The sequence below is a fragment of the Hemiscyllium ocellatum genome, chromosome 14 (assembly GCF_020745735.1).
Source record: "Hemiscyllium ocellatum isolate sHemOce1 chromosome 14, sHemOce1.pat.X.cur, whole genome shotgun sequence".
Classification (NCBI taxonomy): domain Eukaryota; kingdom Metazoa; phylum Chordata; class Chondrichthyes; order Orectolobiformes; family Hemiscylliidae; genus Hemiscyllium; species Hemiscyllium ocellatum.
The window spans coordinates 71,461,007-71,481,289 of record NC_083414.1 but is presented as its reverse complement, the minus strand read 5'-3'; the positions used below and the strand labels follow the sequence as shown (position 1 = coordinate 71,481,289).

At 44.1% G+C, this 20,283-nt stretch overlaps 1 protein-coding gene across 2 annotated transcripts in view; it reads right to left on the bottom strand.

Moving 5' to 3' along the window:
- LOC132822418 (aminoacylase-1-like) overlaps window positions 1-19,561 on the bottom strand; it is a 42,069-nt gene extending 22,508 nt beyond the window's left edge. The window contains exons 1-3 of one of the 2 annotated variants that reach the window (XM_060835787.1): window positions 19,495-19,561; window positions 18,270-18,387; window positions 1,745-1,809 (exon numbers count right to left, since the gene is read on the bottom strand). In XM_060835787.1, coding sequence (XP_060691770.1) covers window positions 1,745-1,809; window positions 18,270-18,357 — 153 coding nt within the window. In that variant the 5' untranslated portion in view covers window positions 18,358-18,387; window positions 19,495-19,561. The other variant, XM_060835788.1, reaches the window with a different exon arrangement.
- Window positions 19,562-20,283: the final 722 nt, after the last annotated feature.

Here is a 20,283-nt window from a genome sequence, read left to right as displayed (position 1 = left end):
TTGAAGTTTGCAGGGGAAGCAGAATGTTGTGGTGAGGTCATTCTACTCGAGAAGGAATTGTGTACGCAAGGTAGCAGAGAGGCAAAGACACTGCAAGGTGAGAGGTCAGATGATTACACCATGTTCGTCTCCAGGGTAAAAGCCTCTACCGGGGCAAGAAACGGGAGAAAGTGAGGAATGCTGGAGATCCGAGTCGATTGTGTGGTGCTGGAAAAGCACAGCAGGCCAGGCAGCATCCCTGATGAAGGGCTTATGCCCGAAATGTCGATTCTCCTGCTCCTCGGATGCTGCCTGACCTGCTGTGCTTTTCCAGCATCACACTCGCGACTCTTCCAATAACTGGAATTGCAAACAAATGGAGGCATTAACTGTTTGTTAAATGTGAATCGAACAGTCACTTGCCGATAAAGGAGCAGAAAGTGAACCTTACTCAAGTAGCAGTGACAGCACCGGGAGGATCAGATTTACACAGAGTCGGATTGACTTGGGGTGGGGGGAGAGGTCCATTAGAAATGGCAAGTGAGATCCAATTCAGAGATTCCCAATTTCCTTTTCCTCACACCATCAGACCAGAACTTTAAATACGATTGTGGGTCACACCGTCTCATTTGCCGTGAATAACAGCATGAATGAAGGAATCTTTCCAAAGGTAAGTTCAAAAGGCCCTTTTTCAACCTGCAAACCCCCATCATGCCAAGATTGGGCCCTTTTCCCCACTGGACACTGTACTGATACGGCCCTTTCACCCAATGGATAATATACATTATCCATTAGCGATAGTTGGGGTTGTACAAAAAGACTTGGGAAAAAAAAACTCACTCCTAACTTTCTGTTATGTTAATAACACCAAGTTTTTTAAAAATCTATTCACAAGAGGTCAATAAAGGTTTCAATTGTCTTCGAGCCTTTAAGTTCCAGTACCACAGAGACACCTGAACTTAACACGTATCCGAGGAATATTGCAGTACACTCTGGCTCAGACAACTACGTGCCACCTTTTTTTTGAGTCAAACTCTTTCAACTGTCGGGGCAACACAGTGAACCTACCCTGTTAACCCGAAGCCCCTCTCTTCTCCCTCGCTCTGCATGCTGCCTTACTAAGACATTGCACAGATGGACTGAGCTCAATCCAGCAGTAGTGTCCAATCTCTCTCACTGTGCAGCAACGTCCCCAGAGAAGTCTTTCGAGCTAGTTCTGGACGTTTCAATGGCACCAGATTTGATTCCCTGCAGTGTGGAAACAGGCCCTTTAGCCCAACAAGTCCACAACAACCCTCCGAAGAGTAACCCACCCAGACCCATTTCCTTCTGATTGATGTACCTAACACTATGGACAATTTAGCATGGCCAATTCACCTGATCTGCACATCTTTGGACTGTGGGAGGAAGCCGGAGCACCCGGAGGAAACCAACGCAGACTCGGGGAGAATGTGCAAACTCCACACAACTGGAATCGAACCTGGGACCCTGGTGCTGTGAGGCAGCAGTGCTAACCACTAAGGCACCATGCCACCCACCCCTTCTTTCTTCCAGATATATGCTCCAAACCCTGCTATCGACACCAGACTGGACAAAGAAACCCTACTGGGAACATCCCAAAAATATCTCTAAACCAAGGGGCAGTCGCACCTCTGTTTATTCTTACATCTCCCATTTCCTCCCCACCCTGTACGGGATGAACAAATGGAGTTTTATTTTAACTGTGGCTCTGCACAGAGACCAATCTATAAACGCAATCTCTCACCTCAACTTTCTTCAAGGGTAGGTCCAGCTCCACACTCATCCTCTCCAGAAACTTAATCGCACCATCTGGAAATAAAACGCACTCTCAGTGAATCCTACAATGCCCACAATCGGACTACGTTTTGAAAACAGCACATTTTCCTGCAAAATGGAGTCATAGAGATGTAAAGCACAGAAACAGGCCCTTCGGTCCAACTGGTCCGTGCCGACCAGATATCCCAATCCAATCTAGCCAGGAATGGTTTAAAATCAGGAGGGTAGAATTACACCAGAGTAGAAAGATTGGAGGGGTATGGGTGTTTTAGATCAGGTACCTGCACTGACCTATGACCTATACAGTGACACAACGTGAGCAGGATTCCAGTATGTTTCCACAGAGACATTTCCGACAAAACTTAGTACTTTGCTATTGTGCACGACCTTGTTTCAGCCTCAGAAAACCGTGTTCACTTTTGGCTCCGTCACACGGTAGGGGAGACTGAGACTTTGGAAAGATTGCAGAGAAGTCATAGCACAGCAGGGAAACAGGCCTTTCCCTCCAACCGACCAGGTTTCCTGAACCGAACTAATCTCACTTTGCTGCATTTGGCTCATATCCCTCTAAATCTTTCATATTGATGTACCCATTCAGATGCCTTTTCAATGCTTTTTATATATAACATATTTTTATTAAGAAAAAATAGATTTTTAAATATTACAGCAAATACAAAACAATGCAATTCAAAACAGTACAAAAATAGTACAAAACTAAACCCAAATAATAAAAAAATTCCACCCTCCTATACGAATGTATAAACATATATAGAGAAGAATAAAATTTTTTTAAAAACTAAACTAGCTATTTAACTCACTAAATAAATACCTAACAACAAACAAATAAATAGTAATAACTCAGCCCAGCCAAACAAAACACTCATACATTCACAGTTCCTCCTCCCTGGATATTGGACTCATGAAACACAATCGTTACGGCTATATAAAAGCCCTTGTTAGTATGGCAGATAAATCTGTGTCCAGGTATTTCAAAAAGGGGTGCCATGTCTTGTAAAAATTCTCAGTTTTGTGGTGTACCATACTTGTGAGAAAATCCAGGGGAATATGCTCCAGAACAATCTTCCGCCAGCCCGACAGGCCTGGGGGGTTTTCGATATCCAACCGAGCAAGATAATTCTTCCTTGCATAGAATGTAAGAATATTGAAAAGTTTTGCCTTTTGCGAGTCTGCAGGAAATACGATGGGTCGGCCCAAAAGGAGCGAAATAGGGTCCTTCTCCACCCCTACACCTAAAATCCTCTCCACTGCACCCACCACAGCGCTCCAATATGTTTGAAGCCTGTCACAAGATCAAAGACAATGGGTAAGAGTGCCCGTGCAGACCTTGCACTTGGGAAGCTGAAGATACCCCTGGTTTAAATTTTGACAAACGGTCTGGGGCTAAGTGGACCCTGTGGAGAATCTTCAACTGTAAAGCCTGGGTCCTACTGCAAATTGATATCTTCCTTGCAATTTCCCAAATATCCTCCCATGCCTCTGATGAAACTTCAACACCCAACTCTCTTTCCCACATCTTGCAGAGTCGATCAGACTCATCTGAGGTTGCACCCCCCAATTGGTGATATAGAGTACTGACAGAGAATGTACTCTGAGCCTTTAGTACCCCTCTTTCTATGTCAGATTTGTAGGGATCAGTCAAAACGTTTAAATCCTGAATTTATCATACTTGGTTGAAAACTCGGCATACCCACTAAAGGTGTAAACAAAGACGTTTTGCCAATATTACCTTCCCTCTGCCGAATTGACCTCCATGCTTTAACAGTATTGATGACTATTGGGTTATGGCAATATTCCCTAACTGTCCTCACCTTGTCCAAAAACAGCAAACTGGTAAGGGGGCACCTTGCCTGGGAGACTTCAATATCTAGCCATATTGAAAGAGGGTCCCCACAAACCCAATCACTCACATAGGTCAAAAGCAAACTTAATTGGTAATTTTTAATGTCCGGAAGGTCTACTCCCCCCAATCTGTGAGGCAACTGCAGTTTGGCTAATTTAATGAGGGGCCGTTTACGGTGCCAGATAAAGGAGCTGAACCAACTGTTCAGTCTCCTGAGTGTTTGTTTATTGAAAATCAGGGGGAGCATCCGTATAGAATATAGCAAGCAAGGGAGAATATTCATCTTAATAAGCGCTATCCGACCCAACCACGAGACTGGAAGTGCCTCCCATCTTTGGAGATCTTGTTTAATTTTTTTCAAATAATTGAGTAAAATTGGCTTTGAACAGCCAATCCAGAACTGGAGTAATGAATATGCCCAAATACACAAAACCCCCGCTGTGACCACCTAAATGGGAATCTATAGTCACTCTCAAGGGCCAACTCTTTCATAAGTCCACCCATAGGCATAGCCTCTGATTTAGCAAAATTAATCTTATACCCTGAGAAAGTGCCAAACGCATGAATGCATTGTATCAGGCAAGGCACTGAGACTGCTGGATTTGTCAAGAAAATTAGAACATCATCTGCATACAGCGAGATCTTACGTAATTTTGACCCCACAGCTGGAGCTGATATATTGAGTTCCCCACGAATGGCCTCTGCCAACGGTTCAATCACCAACGTAAAAAATAATGGTGAAAGGGGACAGCCCTGCCGGCTTCCCCTAGAAATATTAAAATTGCTTGATCGTACCCCATTGGTAATGACCGCAGCGAGAGGTACACTGTAGAGAACTTTTATCCATCTTATGAAAACTTCGCCCAGACAAACCGGCCTAGAGTATAGAAAAGGTGCGGCCACTCAGCTCGGTCAAATGCCTTCTCTGCATCTAAAGAAATCACCAATCCCCGTATTGACTGCTGTTGGCATGCTTGAATTACGTTAAGCAGCCTCCTAACATAATTGGAGCATCTGCGACCCTTTATGAAGCCCGTCTGATCCTCTTTAATAATAGAGGGTAACACAGTCTCCAGCCTTAGAGAGGATTTTAAAATCCACATTTAAGAGCGAGATGGGCCTGTATGAAGCACAGTCTTCCGGATCCTTCCCTTTTTTAAGGATAAGTGAAATATTGGCTTCTCTCAGAGATGGTGGGAGACAATCATGACTGTATGAATCATTAAACATATTCAGCATCGGGCCAGACAGTATACTTATAAATTCCTTTTCGAATTCACTGGGATGTCTGTCTGGACCGGGCGCCTTTCTACTCTGAAGCTGCCTCACAGCTTCCTGCACTTCTTGCTCTGATAATGGGGCATTGAGAAAGGACTGTTGTCCGGGAGTCACACCCGGGCGCTTCAGATCTCTAAAAAAGGATTCCATTTTGGCCTGCCCCTCCTCACAATTCTTAGACTGATATAACTTAGTGTAGAATCTCTGGAACGCCACATTAATCTTTTTAGAATCACGTTAGGTTCCCAGACCCTTCCCTAATCGCTGTGATGGTTTGTGGGGCACTTCTCTTTCTGGCAAGGTATGCTAAGTATTTGCCTGGCTTGTCACCATGCTCGAATAGCCTTTGCTTTGCAAAAGTCAGCTCCTTCTTTGCCGTCTGCGTGAGCACAGAATTTAGTGTAGACTGCAGTGCCGTAATCCTCTGTAGTTTGACCAATGAGGGTCTGTCAAAATAGGCCTTCTCGGCTGCCTTCAACTGTGCTTCAAGGAGACATTGCTGCTCACCCTTCTGCTGCTTCCTACTTGTGGAATATGAAATAACTAACCCTCTGGCATAAGCTTTGGCAGTTTCCCAGAGAACAGATGAGCTATCAACCAAGCCTATGTTGATGTCCAGGAATGTCCGAAATTCCCTAGAGAAAACTCCACAAACTTGTCCATGAGAATAAAGGGGTCCATTCGCCAGTACCTTGAATCCACTGTAACAGCCTTAATTTTAACCATGAGGTACACTGGAGCATGATCAGAGATGGCAATATTACCAATCCTAAAGGATGCCACCAGATCCAGGGTTACTGCAGAGGTCAGAAAAAAAATCAATCCTTGTGTGACATCTATGCAGATTGGAGAAAAACGTGAAATCCCTACCTGTAGGGTGGAGACACCTCCAGACGTCCCCCAACCCTAATTCCCCACACAGACCCAATAACTGTTTAGTTTGTGCAGAGGGTATTGAGGGACCTTGAGGCAACCTGTCTCCTCTGGTCCATGAGGCAGTTAAAATCTCCCCCTATAATGATGTGTTGAGACTTGAGACTTATCAGTTTAGAAAAAGCATCTACCAAGAATTTAAGAGGATGAGCTGGGGGACAACAAACATTTAAAATGCCATATTCTTCCCCATTTATCAAGACTTTAAGAATTACAAACCTCCCATATGTGTCTTTAACACATTCCAACAATTTAAATTAGAGATTTTTCCTTACCAATATAGCTACTCCCCTACTTCTGGTATTAAATAATGAAAAATAAACTTGGTCAAAGCCATTCTGCTGTAATTTCAGATGCTCCTTGTCATCCAAATGTGTCTCCTGTAACAAAGCAATATCCACCTTCTCCTTTCTAAGGCTCAAGAGAACCTTCTTCCTCTTAAATGGTGAGTGACTTCCCTTGATATTCCAGGTACACCATTTAATCAAATCATTAGCCATAATCTTCTGCAATTACATTTAAATTCCAGAGAGGAGGAACCCGAACCACAAGTTGCTGAGTCTTAGTGTCGTATGGTCCACCAAATATAAAAACTACATAAAATAAAACCACTACATTTAACAAACCTACAAAATTATTAAAAATAAAAAACAAAATCCAGAAAACAAACCAACATATAAAGCGCCAATAGCGCTGAGTAGGGGAACTCACCCCCTGCCCGGAGGGGGCAACTACCCATCCCGAACTGCCCATAAATAGGCATCTAACCATCTCAACCACCTTCACTTCTCCCAGCTAGAGCCGCATCGCAAGCACAAGCTAAAAAGAATACACCCCATAGAATATCAATATGAATAAAGAAACATTCTTTTAATAAGGGGAATAAATACCCCACCCATCCTTTAGTATGTCCTAACTCAGAAATTTAAAATGTACATCCTAACCACCGCCAGACATAGTTTGAACCAAATTATTATCAATAGAGGAAAAAAGGGGTAAAACAAAGCTCCAACTGGATTTCCTCCATTTCTTTTACAGAATGATAAACGCATACCCAAGCAACAATATTTATACATACTACAATTGTTTAAATTAGGTTAGTTTGTCCACAAAGTCTCTTGCCTTCTCCGATGTGTCAAAGAGATGCATGGATCCATCTAAGGTGATCCGAAGCACTGCCGGATAACTCAGTACTGAATCCCAAGCTCCTTCAGTCTTCTCTGGACGCCAGCATACGATTTTCAGTTCTGGATCACCGCCACTGAAAAGTCCTGAAAAAACATGATCTTAGATCCCTCGTAAATTAGGGCCTTTGGATCCTCCCCATGGAGTCTGGAAGCCTCTATGACTCTCTCCTTATCCCGGTAATGATGGAACCGCACCAGGAAAGGACGACCCGGTGAGCCCTCTCTATCTTCAATCCTCTCATGCCAGTCTCCAAGTCAAGGAATTTTGGAAGCCAATCTTCAACAAATTCCGCAGGCCGCTCACCTTCCTTACTCTCAGGCAGACCGATGATCCGAATATTTTTTCTCCTGCCCCTGTTTTCAAGATCATCCACTTGGTCACGCAAATTACGAACCTGCGAGTTCAGGGCTTGGATCTTTTCCTTGAATGAACTGGCATCAGCTTCCACCACTGTGACCCTGTGCTCCACCTCATCCGTCCTCTTCTCCAGGTCTCCCAGCTGCTGCTCATGCTTCTGCAGCATGAGAGATACTGGAGCCAGCTTCTCTTCAATCTGTTTCCCCAACATCTCGCGAGATTTCGAGAGCTGGTTCACCAGGTCCTGGAGAGTAATCGGCTCCAAGGCTGCTGCAGGCCCGACCTCAAATGCTCCTCCTCCCTGTTTAGGCATTTCTGGACAGCTGAAAATACAGGTAAGTCAATTTTTAAATGTTTCTTGGGGCTCCACAATCTTTCCAATGCCCCAAGAAATCCTAATGACCGGGGTTGGGTGGGTTAAAGGACCGTCCTGCTCCTGCTGCGATGTGAAGCTCTGCAGTGTGATCTTCCCAGATCGCTGCCATCTTAGATCCCCTTTTCAATGTATTCAATACTTATCTCTACCACTTCCTCTGGCAGTTCATTCAGTCATTCCACCCTGCGTGTGGAAATGTTGCCCCTCAGATCCCTTTTACATCTTTCCTCTCCTGCTTTAAATGTACACCTTTCAGTTTTGGACTCCCCTACCCTGGGGAAAAAGATCTTGGCTTATCTCAGTCCTTCGTGATTTTATAAACCTCTATAAGGTAACTCCTCAACCTCCAAGGCCCAGCCTTTCCTTATAATTCAAACATTCCAGTCACGGTAATAATCCTGTAAATATTTCTTACACGTTTTCCAGTTTAATAACATCCTTCCTGCGGCAGGGCGCCAAATTTGACCTTATCAATGTCTTGTTCAGTCATATCACAACGTCCCAACTCCAGCACTCAGTGCTCTGACCAATGAATGCAAGCATGCCAAACGCTTTCTTCACCACCCTGTCTACCTGTGACACCACTTTCAAGGTCCCTTAGATAACCTTCTTCGCTGTCCACTATGCCACTAATTTTGGTGTCATCTGCAAATTTATTAGCCATACCTCCTGTATTCACATCCAAATCGTTTACATAAATAACAAACAACAATAGACCCAGCACTGAACCACTGGTAACAGGCCTTCAGTCTGAACAACAACCCTCCATCACCATTTTCCATCTCTGACCTTCAAGCCAAATTTATATTCAGTTGGCAGCTCTCCCTAGTTCCCAAGTGACCGAACCTCACCAACCAATTAAACATGCAGAATCTTGTCAAACACTTTGCTAAAATTCCCATTGGCAACATCTACTTCTCTGCCTTCAACTATTGTTTTGGCCATCTCTTCAAAAAAAAACTCTCAGAAATTTGAGAGAAACAATTTCCCAGACACAAAGCTATGCTGACTATGTCTAATCAGTCCTTGCCTTTCCAAATTCATGGAGACAATTCTTAAGTAGGGTGAAGAATTGTAAACAGCGAGGGATCAGGTAATGGGTAGCATCAGAGACTTGAGGGAGATGTAATGTAAAGGGTTGATGTAGTTACATGAATTAGATAGATTGAATCGCTAATGCGATGCTACCCGAGTTCACATGATGGATGGTGTGATGGTACCCCCCCACCAGCCAAGCTGATATCCTGACCTGTATGCTGTTAGTGGTTACCAAGTTTAAATATCGTTTGACCCAACAGCAATAGATTTCTGCAATAGTTACGAAACTCCCTCCACGGTGCAGACTAATTGGCAGCTTAAAACCAGGAGACATGGACCAGATGGTACACACTGCAGTGACTGTATGTCAGCAGTGGTTGGGAAGGCTGATGCAGCAGGCTGGTCTGTCTTGGACGGTGTTGAGCTTCTCAAATGTTGTTGGTGCTGTGTTCATTCAGGCACCTCACAGCCCTTACCCAAACTGACATCAGCCTCCATTTACAGGTTTGCTGGTGACGCCACCGTAGTCAATGACGAGGCGGAGTACAGGAAAGAGACAGAGCGTTTAGTGGCATGGCGTAAAGACAACAGTCTCTCCCTCAATGTCAGCTAAACGAAGGAGCTGGTCATCAACATCAGGAAGCAGAGTGGAGACACAGCCCTGACTGTATCAATGGTGCGGAGGTGGAAGCAGTTGAAAGCTTCATGTTTCTAGGAGTAAATATCACTAACAATCTATCCTAGTCTACCCATGTCGCACTGATGTCAAGAAAGTACACCAGGGGGATCCAAGATGGCGGCGACCCAGCAAGACTAAGTCTACAGTGCTCCTCCCAAGACTTGGGCAAAGTGGTCACACACCCCCACCACACTCACCAAATCATTTAAAATAGCTGTTTAATTTAATTAGTTGTTTAGTATTGAATTTAAACAATTTAATCTTCGGTAAAAATGACTAAAGGGAAGGGAGTCCGCAGCTCTCAGCAAGCAGGAACCCCTCCCCCACCCTCTCCAGCTGCAGCAAAGGCGTCCACAGCCACCCCAGGGGGACTTACCTACAGTGGCGAGCCTCATGGAAATCATCTCCAAACTGGATGCAAAGATCGACGCTTTTATTGAAGAGTCCCGAAGCCGATGGGACTCACTCTTGGTCGCGCTGCAAAAGCACGACCGAGACATTAAGGAAATTGAGCGCTGAGTCGGAGGGGCGGAGCTAAAGGCCGCAACCTCCGAAACTACAGCACAATCGACTGTGGATCGGGTCCGGACTCTCAAACAGAGAGTCTGGACCTTAGAGAACCGCATTGACGACCTCAAGAATCGAGGTCGTCGAAAAAATATGAGTTTGCGGGGCCTTCCCGAACGGGAAGAGGAAGGCCAGCTTACAGCGTTCCTCGAACAGTGGCTTCCACAGCTGTTAAATCTGGAGGCTGGATCAGGTCTGGTAAGGGTGGAATGGGCCTACCGGGTTGCAATATGCGGGCCCGGCTCGAACCAGCGCCCCCGCGTTGTCCTGTTCCGGCGGCAGAGCTATAAGGAGAGGCAGACACTCCTAGAAGCCTGTAGAAATCTTGGAAAAGATCCCCAAGCCATGATCCTAAAGGATCCAAGATCATGTTAGCCCAGGATTTTTCCCCAGTCTGGTCCAAAAGAGGAAGGCGTTCGATGAGGCGAAGAAGTGTTTAAGGGACTTAAATATTCAGTACTCCCTACGCTACCCAGCGACGCTACGCTTTAACCATGAAGGATCCGTGTATAACTTCGGATCGCCAGAAAAGGCTAAGGAATTTTTGGAGTCTCTTAGATAAATTGTAAGAGATAATGGATGTTGGTTTTCCTTCCCCCCCACTCCGGTTTATGTCCCCCCCTTTTCTTTTTTTACCTTACTGTTTAATATTATCTTGGGGGGTGGGGGGGAGGGATTTTTTTTTTTTAGATTAGACTAGACTTACAGTGTGGAAACAGGCCCTTCGGCCCAACAAGTCCACACCGACCCGCCGAAGCGCAACCCACCCATACCCCTACATTTAACCCTTACCTAACACTACGGGCAATTTAGCTTGGCCAATTCACCTGACCTGCACATCTTTGGACTGTGGGAGGAAACCGGAGCACCCGGAGGAAACCCACGCAGACACGGGGAGAACGTGCAAACTCCACACAGTCAGTCACCTGAGTCGGGAATTGAACCCGGGTCTACAGGTGCTGTGAGGCAGCAGTGCTAACCACTGCGCCACCGTGCCGCCCAAATTTCTTTATTTGTTTTCTACTTAATGATTTTCTCTCCTCACTTGGTTGTTTTTTTTATATATATATATGTCTCTAGGTGAGGGGATGTTTTCCCTTGTTATTTTGTATTATTATATTTAATTATTATTCATTGAGGTTATAATTTTATTGTTTTATATATATGTTTATACATGGTGTTAACATTACTAAATATATCCCGGTGTTGGTATGGGTGGGGGGGTGGGAGTAAGGTGCTCACTGTTAACTTTAGCTCTATAGTATATTTGAATTTTCCTCATCCTATTGAGGAGTGCCTGGGTCAAGGGTGGGGCACTGGTTGGGAGAGGATACAATGGACCTTTGGAAAGGAAGTGATACCCCCTGGGAACAAGGGGGAAAATCTCCATTTAAATATATTTTATATTTCTTTTATTTAGAAATAGTTTTTTTTATTATACTATTGTGAGTGTATTAGAGAGCCTTTATTCTTGTGAATTTTATATGCTCGGGATGTTCTGGATAGGGTTTCCCCTCCCGAGGGGTCTTGGATTTGCCCGGATGATTATGGTTGATCAGTCGGTTAAGTGGTGCACCTGGAATGTCAAGGGGAGTAATTCGCCAGTCAAAAGGAAGAAAATATTATCAAATCTCAAGAAAGTAAGGGTTGATATAGCTCTCCTACAGGAGACACACTTGTTGGATAAAGAATACTTGAAATTATGACAGGGTGGATTTGATCAAGCCTTTTTTTCTTCTTTCAACTCAAAAAGCAGGGGAGTGGTTATTCTTATTCGGAAGAATTTCCCTCTCAAAATCCTAAATCAGATAAAAGACGAATCTGGACGATATATTCTGATTAAAGCCCTTATAAATGGAGAGGAATAACCGATCTTAAATTTGTACTGCCCCCCGGCACAACCCTTTAAATTTATAACAGAAGCCTTCTCAAAATTGATGGTTCTTGGTGCCTGTCATACAATTATAGGGGGAGACTTTAATTGTATTATGGATCCAGAAATAGATTGGATTCCCAAGAATACTGCAGAAGTATCTCTCAGATCTAGACAATTGGTGGATCTGAACAAAGAATTAGGATTAGTAGATGTAAGGAGATGTCTTCATCCACAGGGCAGAGATTTTTCTTTTTACTCCAATCCACATAAATGTCATACCAGAATTGACATGTTTTTTGCTCCCTCGATTTTTTTAAAAATTCCATATCATCCTGTAAAATAGGTAGTACAGCAATTTCCGATCACGCTGCTGTATATATGGAAATCAAGACGAGGAACAACGGGACATCCCCTCGGCATTGGCATATGGACCCCTTCCTGATGAAAGATAGTAAATTTGTAAAGTACTTCTCTCAAGAATTAAGTCTTTTTTAGAAATTAATTTAGGTACGGCTAGCAACCCATCAATGATGTGGGAGATCATCAAAGCTTACCCGCGAGGTTTGATCATCTCCTACTCAGCGACCCAGAAAAAAATTAAAGGGAGAACAACAGCGTCTGCTCGAAGCTCGCTTAAAAGCAGCTGAAACAGCATACACTGACAGACCTTCTATTATCAAATTGCAAAGGATTACAGCCCTTAGGACAACTCTAAACACCACACTTACCCAAACGGCCAAGGGGGAAATATTATTTGCAAAACAAAGGTTGTATGAATTTGGCGACAAACCGGGTAGATACTTAGCATTTCTTGCAAAGAAAAAAAAAGGTCCCTCAAACTATCACGTCTATCAAGGAAAGTACGGGTATTTTGACTCATGATCATAAAAGGATTAATGCAATCTTTAGAAAAATTTTATTCTGATTTATATAAATCACAGGATTGTGAAGACAGGACGAGGAGGATGCAATCATTTTTTAAAAATTTGACCTTTCCGGACCTAACTCCGGAACAGGTATCGGTCTTAAATGCTCCCCTAACAGTCCAAGAAATACTTGACACAATCAGGCAACTTCAGAGCGGTAAGGCACCTGGCCCAGAGCGTTTTCAAGCTGAATTCTATAAAGAATTTACAGGAATATTGGCTGGTCCACTTATGGACATGTATAACTACACATACAGTCAGGGCTGTCTCCCGCCTTCACTGAAAGAGGCAAATATCTCTCATCCTTAAAAAAGGAAAGGACCCAGAAGACTGTGCATCATACAGATCAATATCCTTGCTAAAATTTTAAAATCCTTTCTAAAACGTTAGCATTGAGACTAGAAAGGGTATTGCCACATATCTATCATAAAGGAGGATCAGATGGGGTTTATTAAGGGCTGTAGATCATCCAATAATATTAGAAGGGTTTTGAATGCGATTCAAGCCTGTCATCAGGGAAAGATACCAGGAGTAGTAGTTTCATTAGACCCGGAAAAGGCATTCGATAAGGTTGAATGGTCATATTTGTTTTACATATTGGAAAGGTTTGGCGTTAGAAAGGTGTTTACCAAATGGGTCTCAACATTGTATAGTGATCCCAAAGCAGTTGTGGTTACCAATGGATTAGGTTCGGATAGCTTCAGTGTGGATAGGGGCTGCCGTCAGGGATGTCCTCTCTCGCCATTGTTATTTACGCTAATAATTGAACCACTAGCAGAAGCTATACGGACTGATCCTAATACAACGGCCCCGAGGATTGGTACAGGTAAACATAAAATTACCCTTTACGCAGATGTTCTTCTATTTCTCAGTAATCCTCTGATGTCCGTGCCTCGCTTAATCCAAGCTATTAATACATTTAGATTAGATTAGATTACTTACAGTGTGGAAACAGGCCCTTCGGCCCAACAAGCCCACACCGACCCGCCGAAGCGCAACCCACCCATACCCCTACATTTACCCCTTTACCTAACACTACGGGCAATTTAGCATGGCCAATTCACCTGACCCGCACATCTTTGGACTGTGGGAGGAAACCGGAGCACCCGGAGGAAACCCTCACAGATACGGGGAGAACGTGCAAACTCCACACAGTCAGTCGCCTGAGTCGGGAATTGAACCCGGGTCTCTGGTGCTTGTGAGGCATTCTCAGGCTATAAAATTAATTTCTCAAAATCGGAGGCTATGCCAATGGGTGGCCTTGCTGTGATACCCCACTTAGTGGACAGAAATCACTTTCCCTTTCGGTGGTCCTGGGAGGGTTTCTTATATTTAGGCATTTTTATTACACCAGTATTTGGTCAGTTATACAAGGCTAACTTTATGCATTTACTGGAAAGGATAAGGCAGGACCTCCAGCGATGGGGAGACCTTCCAATTTCCTGGCTGGGGAGAATAGCACTAATTAAAATGAATGTCCTTCCCCGTCTCCTGTACCCTGTGAGAATGCTTCCGGTGATGCTGCCGAGGCTGGCACTATGTAAATTATATGGCTGGTTGGGTTCCTTTATTTGGAATCATAGACAGCTCCTCATTAAGCTGAAGAAGCTACGGCTTCCACAGGCAAGGGGAGGATTGGACTTCCCAGATTTTAGGAAATATCAGTTAAGTTCCCTATTAAGTTACATAGCTGACCCGCAATCAATCTGGCTGGACATCGAGGCTTCTCAAGTAAAATGCCCACTTATTAACCTTTTATTTTCAGACAAGAGAAAAATCAGTACGGATCACTGTAAAAACCCTATAATACTAAACACAATTAAAGCTTGGAATATAATGCGGCAAAATGAGGGCAACTCACATAAAACATCCCCCTATGCTCCGATAGTGGGAGCATGGGGATGCCACTTTTAAACTCTGGAGATCCAGGGGTGTCTCATGTCTAGGGGATCTAGTTAAAGAAGGGGTCCTGATGTCTTTTGAACAGCTGCGTCAGAAATTTGGATTACCTAATGGAGACCTCTTTCGATACTTCCAAATTCGAGATTATATACAGAAGAAGACTACGTTATTAGATAGTCTTTATAAATCAGATAGAGAATGTAGAGTGCTACGACCAATGGGGGTATCTTCCGTCAGTACTATTTATCATTTACTACATGATGAAGTATCGGGAGATATGGACAATCTGTTTAAAACGTGGGATCAGGACTTGGGACTAGAAATCTCTATAGAAACATGGAATGACATTTGGGAAAACGCCAGAAGAATCACCATGTGCAACAGAACTCAGGCTACCCAGCTGAAGATACTTCATAGGGCCCATATAGCACCGGATCGATTGGCAAAATTTAAGGCAGGAGCAACTCCAATGTGTCCCAAATGTAAACCAGAGGTGGGCACTCTTGTACATTGCCTATGGACCGGTCATAAGATCCGTAGATACTGGACTGACAGAAATCTTAGGAACGGAAATTAAAGTGGACCCTGTATCTCTCCTTTTGGGCTTTTCAAACTTACTCTCCCTGGATATGCACGGGAAGAGATTATTTTCTATTCTCTCTTTCTGTGCAAGGAAAAATATTTTGGTAAACTGGGTGGCTGAGGGCCCCCCCTGGACTTTCAAATTGGCCCAGATTAATTATGGAATGTATTCCCCTTGACTTCCTTACAAATATGGTGCACCAAAAGACCGAATTATTTCATAAAATATGGCAGCTCTTCTTGAATTATATAAATGCAGATATTTCGGCTATCCTAACAAGGGCTTTGAACCTGACTGGTCCAGGGCCCCTTGGGAGAGGAATCCCGCACGAATACGGGTTTTGTTACATTTGATGTTAACACATTCCAAGCCTGTATCTCACTACCCAATTTCTGTATTATCCGTTGTTTTTTTTCTTTCTCTTATTTGAATAATGTAAGAGACTTAATTATACACTCTGGTTAGTTGTAGGTTAGATTAGTAGTTAGTTGAGTTTTTTCTTCTCTCGGTATTTTTCTTTTGTTAAATTTTGGTTATTATTTATTTAAGATTTAATTGTATATCAATGTTTGTACTAGAGAGTTTTGTTTATTTTTGTAAACTTGTAAAAATGTTAAATTTCCAATAAAAATATCTATTAAAAAAAACGAAAGTACACCAACACCTCTATTTCCTCAGAAGGCTAAGGATAGGGAGATTTAAACAATCCTTGGATAAGCACATGGTTGATGATAGGATAGTGTAGGGGGGACGAGCTGAGAATTGTGCACAAGTCGGTGCAACATTGAGAGCCAAAGGGCCTATTCTGCGCTGTATTGTTCTATGAAAGTCAGCATATCTACAAAAGGCTCTTAGCAATTTTTACAGCTGCACATAGGATGCATCGCAACACGGTATGTCAACCGCTCTGCCCAAGGTGGCAAGAAATTAGAGAGAGTTGTGAATGCAGTCCAGTCCATCTCGCAAACCAGCCTGCCTCCAACCGACTCTGTCCACACTTCCTGCTGCCTTGGGAAAGCAGACAACAGAACCAAAACAGAACCTTCCCTACGTGGCTGCTGTCTTTTCCACTAGGAAGAGAATAAAGAAGTTTGAAAACAATATCAACAGATTCAGGAACAGCTCCTTCCCTGCTCTTATCAGACCTTTCATATTCTAGAGACGATCTTTCTGTGCAGCTTGTCTTTAGCTGTAACACTATATTCTGCACTGTAAGGTATGAGTTGTCTAGTTTGCTTGCAATGCAATACTTTTCCCCACATCTCAGTACATGTGACAATAATAAATCAAATCAAAGTCCCCGCCCACTACCAACAGTTGCTGGCTGTGGTGGGGTGGGGGTGGGCAACTGAATAATTGTCAGCCAGAAATTGACCAATCTTTGCTTGGCAAAGGGAAATTACTAGTTATACAAGCAGGGAGGCAAGGTTCAAAGATAAATCAGACATGGTAGATCTAAACAGCCGCTCCCGCTGCCACACACCTCCCCCCACCCTCCTGGTGCTGTGCCTGAAGGTCAGCCTCACAGCGGTCTGACCTTGCAGAGATACTGTACCCAAAAGGGCCCACAATCTTCCTCAGCATTATAAAGAGCTGAAAGGTCTAGACTGTACGCTTGAAACGGTTTCGGTCTCTAAATTGAGTAAGTGGATTTATTTACAGTTACAGAAATCTGAAGTAAGAGGGCCCAGTTATTAAATTCCCAATCCTCCAAAAGATTACTGTGAAGATGTGTTACAATATCATTGAATGTAAATGCATATCCAACCAAAGGACAAGAATTTGAATCACAAAGGCCCACTCACAAATCCACGTTAAGCAGAGTTTTGAAACAGCTAAGGTAGCTGATGTGTAAGCCCCTTTTGCTGTCTAGCACACTATGTCAAACCAAAGTGAAAACAGTGATGCAGTAAATATGGGAAAACTGTGTTTATTTTTCAACTTGTTCACACCTTACAACCTTGTACCATCAGAGGCAGTGAAAAATGCTAAAAGCTAGCTCTGCGAAAACGTCACCACCTTTTTCTGTTTAGCGTGCTGACCAGTCTGTTGATCTTGTTGACCACCCAGCCAGTTCCAGTGTCATCCACAAACTCACGATCATACCCCTGACACTTAAGCTGAAATCGTTACCATACACCACGAACAACAAGGGAACCAGCACTGAACCTGTGAATTCTCAATCGAAACCGCTTCCAGTCACAGAAACATCCCTCTATCACTGCCCTCCATTTCAGCCAATCCTGCATCCAATGTAGCACTCTGCCTTGATCCCATGAGCTCTCATCTTCTTGACCACTCTGTCATGAGGAACCTGAGCAAAATCTTTGCAAACATCCACGTGGACCACATGAAATGTATTCCTCTCAGCAAAACTCCTGGTTATCCCTTCAAAACAAAACTGGATCAAATTTGTCAAACACAACTTTCCCGTGTTGTTCTAAGCTTCACAGGCATGAGGCATATACCCTTAAGAGACAGTCTACAACACGAGTGTGTCTCATCATGGCATGTGACCTGAGGATATTAAAATCTCAAACTCCATTGTTGCTGCAGCCTCCTGCAACATGAGACACTTGTGTTTATAATCAGCTCGCTTCATATTAGCTCAGACAAAACATTGCTGCTGAACTAAAAGCAAAAATGCGAATGCTAGAGATCTGAAACAAAAACAGGAATTGCTGGAGAAACTCAGCAGGTCTGATATAATCTGTAAAGAGAAAACAGCATTGACATTTCAAGCCCAGCAGGACTCTTCATCAGGACCAGCTCTGATGAAAAGTCACAACAGACACTGCTATCTCCCCACAGATGCTGCCAGTTCTGCTGAATTTCTCCAGCACTTCCTGCTTCACTGATGATAAATGTTGCCCCACCAGGTATAAACTGCTGGGGGCAAAATGTGACAGCACAGCTCTATCCACCTTACCGTAGTCTGGCTGAGGATGGACAGTGCGGATCCTCAGGTATTCCCGAAACAAGCGCACAGACGGCTCCTCTTCCTGCTGTCCACCCATCCTGCACACACACCGCGTGGGGATCTTTCACTGTGTGAGAGAGAGAGAGAGAGAGAGAGAGACAACAAATTCACACAAGAATCGTCAGCATAGATAGGCAGGCAAACACACAGGCACCCACACTCTCATCCACTTGCTCACACTCTCAGCACAGATGTTGTCAGAGCTGGGGGGGGTGAGGGGGTTGTTTCAGCTACAGGGAGAAGTAGAATAGGTGGGGCTGTTTTCCCTCGAGTATTGGAAACAGAGGGGGTGACCTTATAAAGGTTTATAAGATCATGCAGGGCATGGATACAGCGAATAGCCAAGGTCTTTTTCTCAGGGATGGGAGTCAAAAATCAGAGGGCATAGGTTTAAGGTGAGAGGAGAAAATTTAAAGAGACCTAATAGACAACCATTTCACACAGAGGGAGGTACATGTAAGGAATGAGCTGCCAGAGAAGTGGTGGACGCTGGTACTATTACAATATTTAAACGATATCTAGATGGGTAAACAAATAGGGAAGGTCTAGAGGGATATGGGCCAAATGCTGTGAGCTGTTTCCGTGCTGAACATCTCTATGACTCGACGACACAGACACACAGAGGGTTGAAATAGAGAACCAGGAGAAAACAGTGCCACACAGGACACCAGTCTCTCTCTCTCTCTCTCTCCCCCACCCCCACCCCAGTCCCCTCTCTCTATTCCAGTCTCTCTCTCTCTCTCTCTCACACACACACACACACACACACACCCTTATTCCAGTCCTCTCTCTCTCTCTCTCTATTCCAGTCTCTCTCCCTCGCTCACACACACCCCCATTCCAGTCCCCCCCCCTCAATATTCCAATCCCCCTTTTTCTCCATTCCTGTGTCTCTCTCTCTTCCAGTTTCCCCCCTCTCTCTCTATTCCTGTCTCTCTCTCTCATACACACACACCCTCATTCCAGTCTCTCTCACTCTCAATACTCCAATCCCCCTTTTTCTCCATTCCTGTCTCTCTCTCTTTTCCAGTTTCTTTTTCTTTCTCTCTCTCTCTCTCTATTCAAGTCTCCCTCTTTCTATTCCAGTCTGACCCTCTCTTTCTACTCTTGTCTCTCTCTATCTTACTCTATTCCAGTCACTGTCTGTTTCCAGCCCAGTCTCTCTCACACTCACCCTCTCCTCCGGCCTCTGTTGGTTTTGTTTCCGGGATTGAGGCGGATCCGGGCCCCGAGGGCGGGGCTTCACAACCAGAGACACAGAGAGAGCGAGAATGTGAAAGATAGGGAGGGAGAGAGAGAGAGAGAGAGAGAGAATGTGAAAGATAGGGAGGGAGAGAGAGAGAGAATGTGAAAGATAGGGAGGGAGAGAGAGAGAGAGAATGTGAAAGATAGGGAGGGAGAGAGAGAGAATGTGAAAGATAGGGAGGGAGAGAGAGAGAGAGAGAGAATGTGAAAGATAGGGAGGGAGAGAGAGAGAATGTGAAAGATAGGGAGAGAGAGAGAATGTGAAAGATAGGGAGAGAGAGAGAGAGAGAGAGAACGTGAAAGATAGGGAGGGAGATAGAGAGAGAGAACGTGAAAGATAGGGAGGGAGAGAGAGAGAGAGAGAATGTGAAAGATAGGGAGGGAGAGAGAGAGAGAGAATGTGAAAGATTGGGAGGGAGAGAGAGAGAGAATGTGAAAGATAGAGAGAGAGAGAGAGAATGTGAAAGATAGGGAGGGAGATAGAGAGAGAGAGAACGTGAAAGATAGGGAGGGAGATAGAGAGAGAGAGAACGTGAAAGATAGGGAGGGAGATGGAGAGAGAGAGAACGTGAAAGATAGGGAGGGAGATGGAGAGAGAGAGAACGTGAAAGATAGGGAGGGAGAGAGAGATAGAGAGAATGTGAAAGATAGCGAGGGAGATAGAGAAGGAGAATGTGAAAGATAGCGAGGGAGATGGAGATAGAGAGAATGTGAAAGA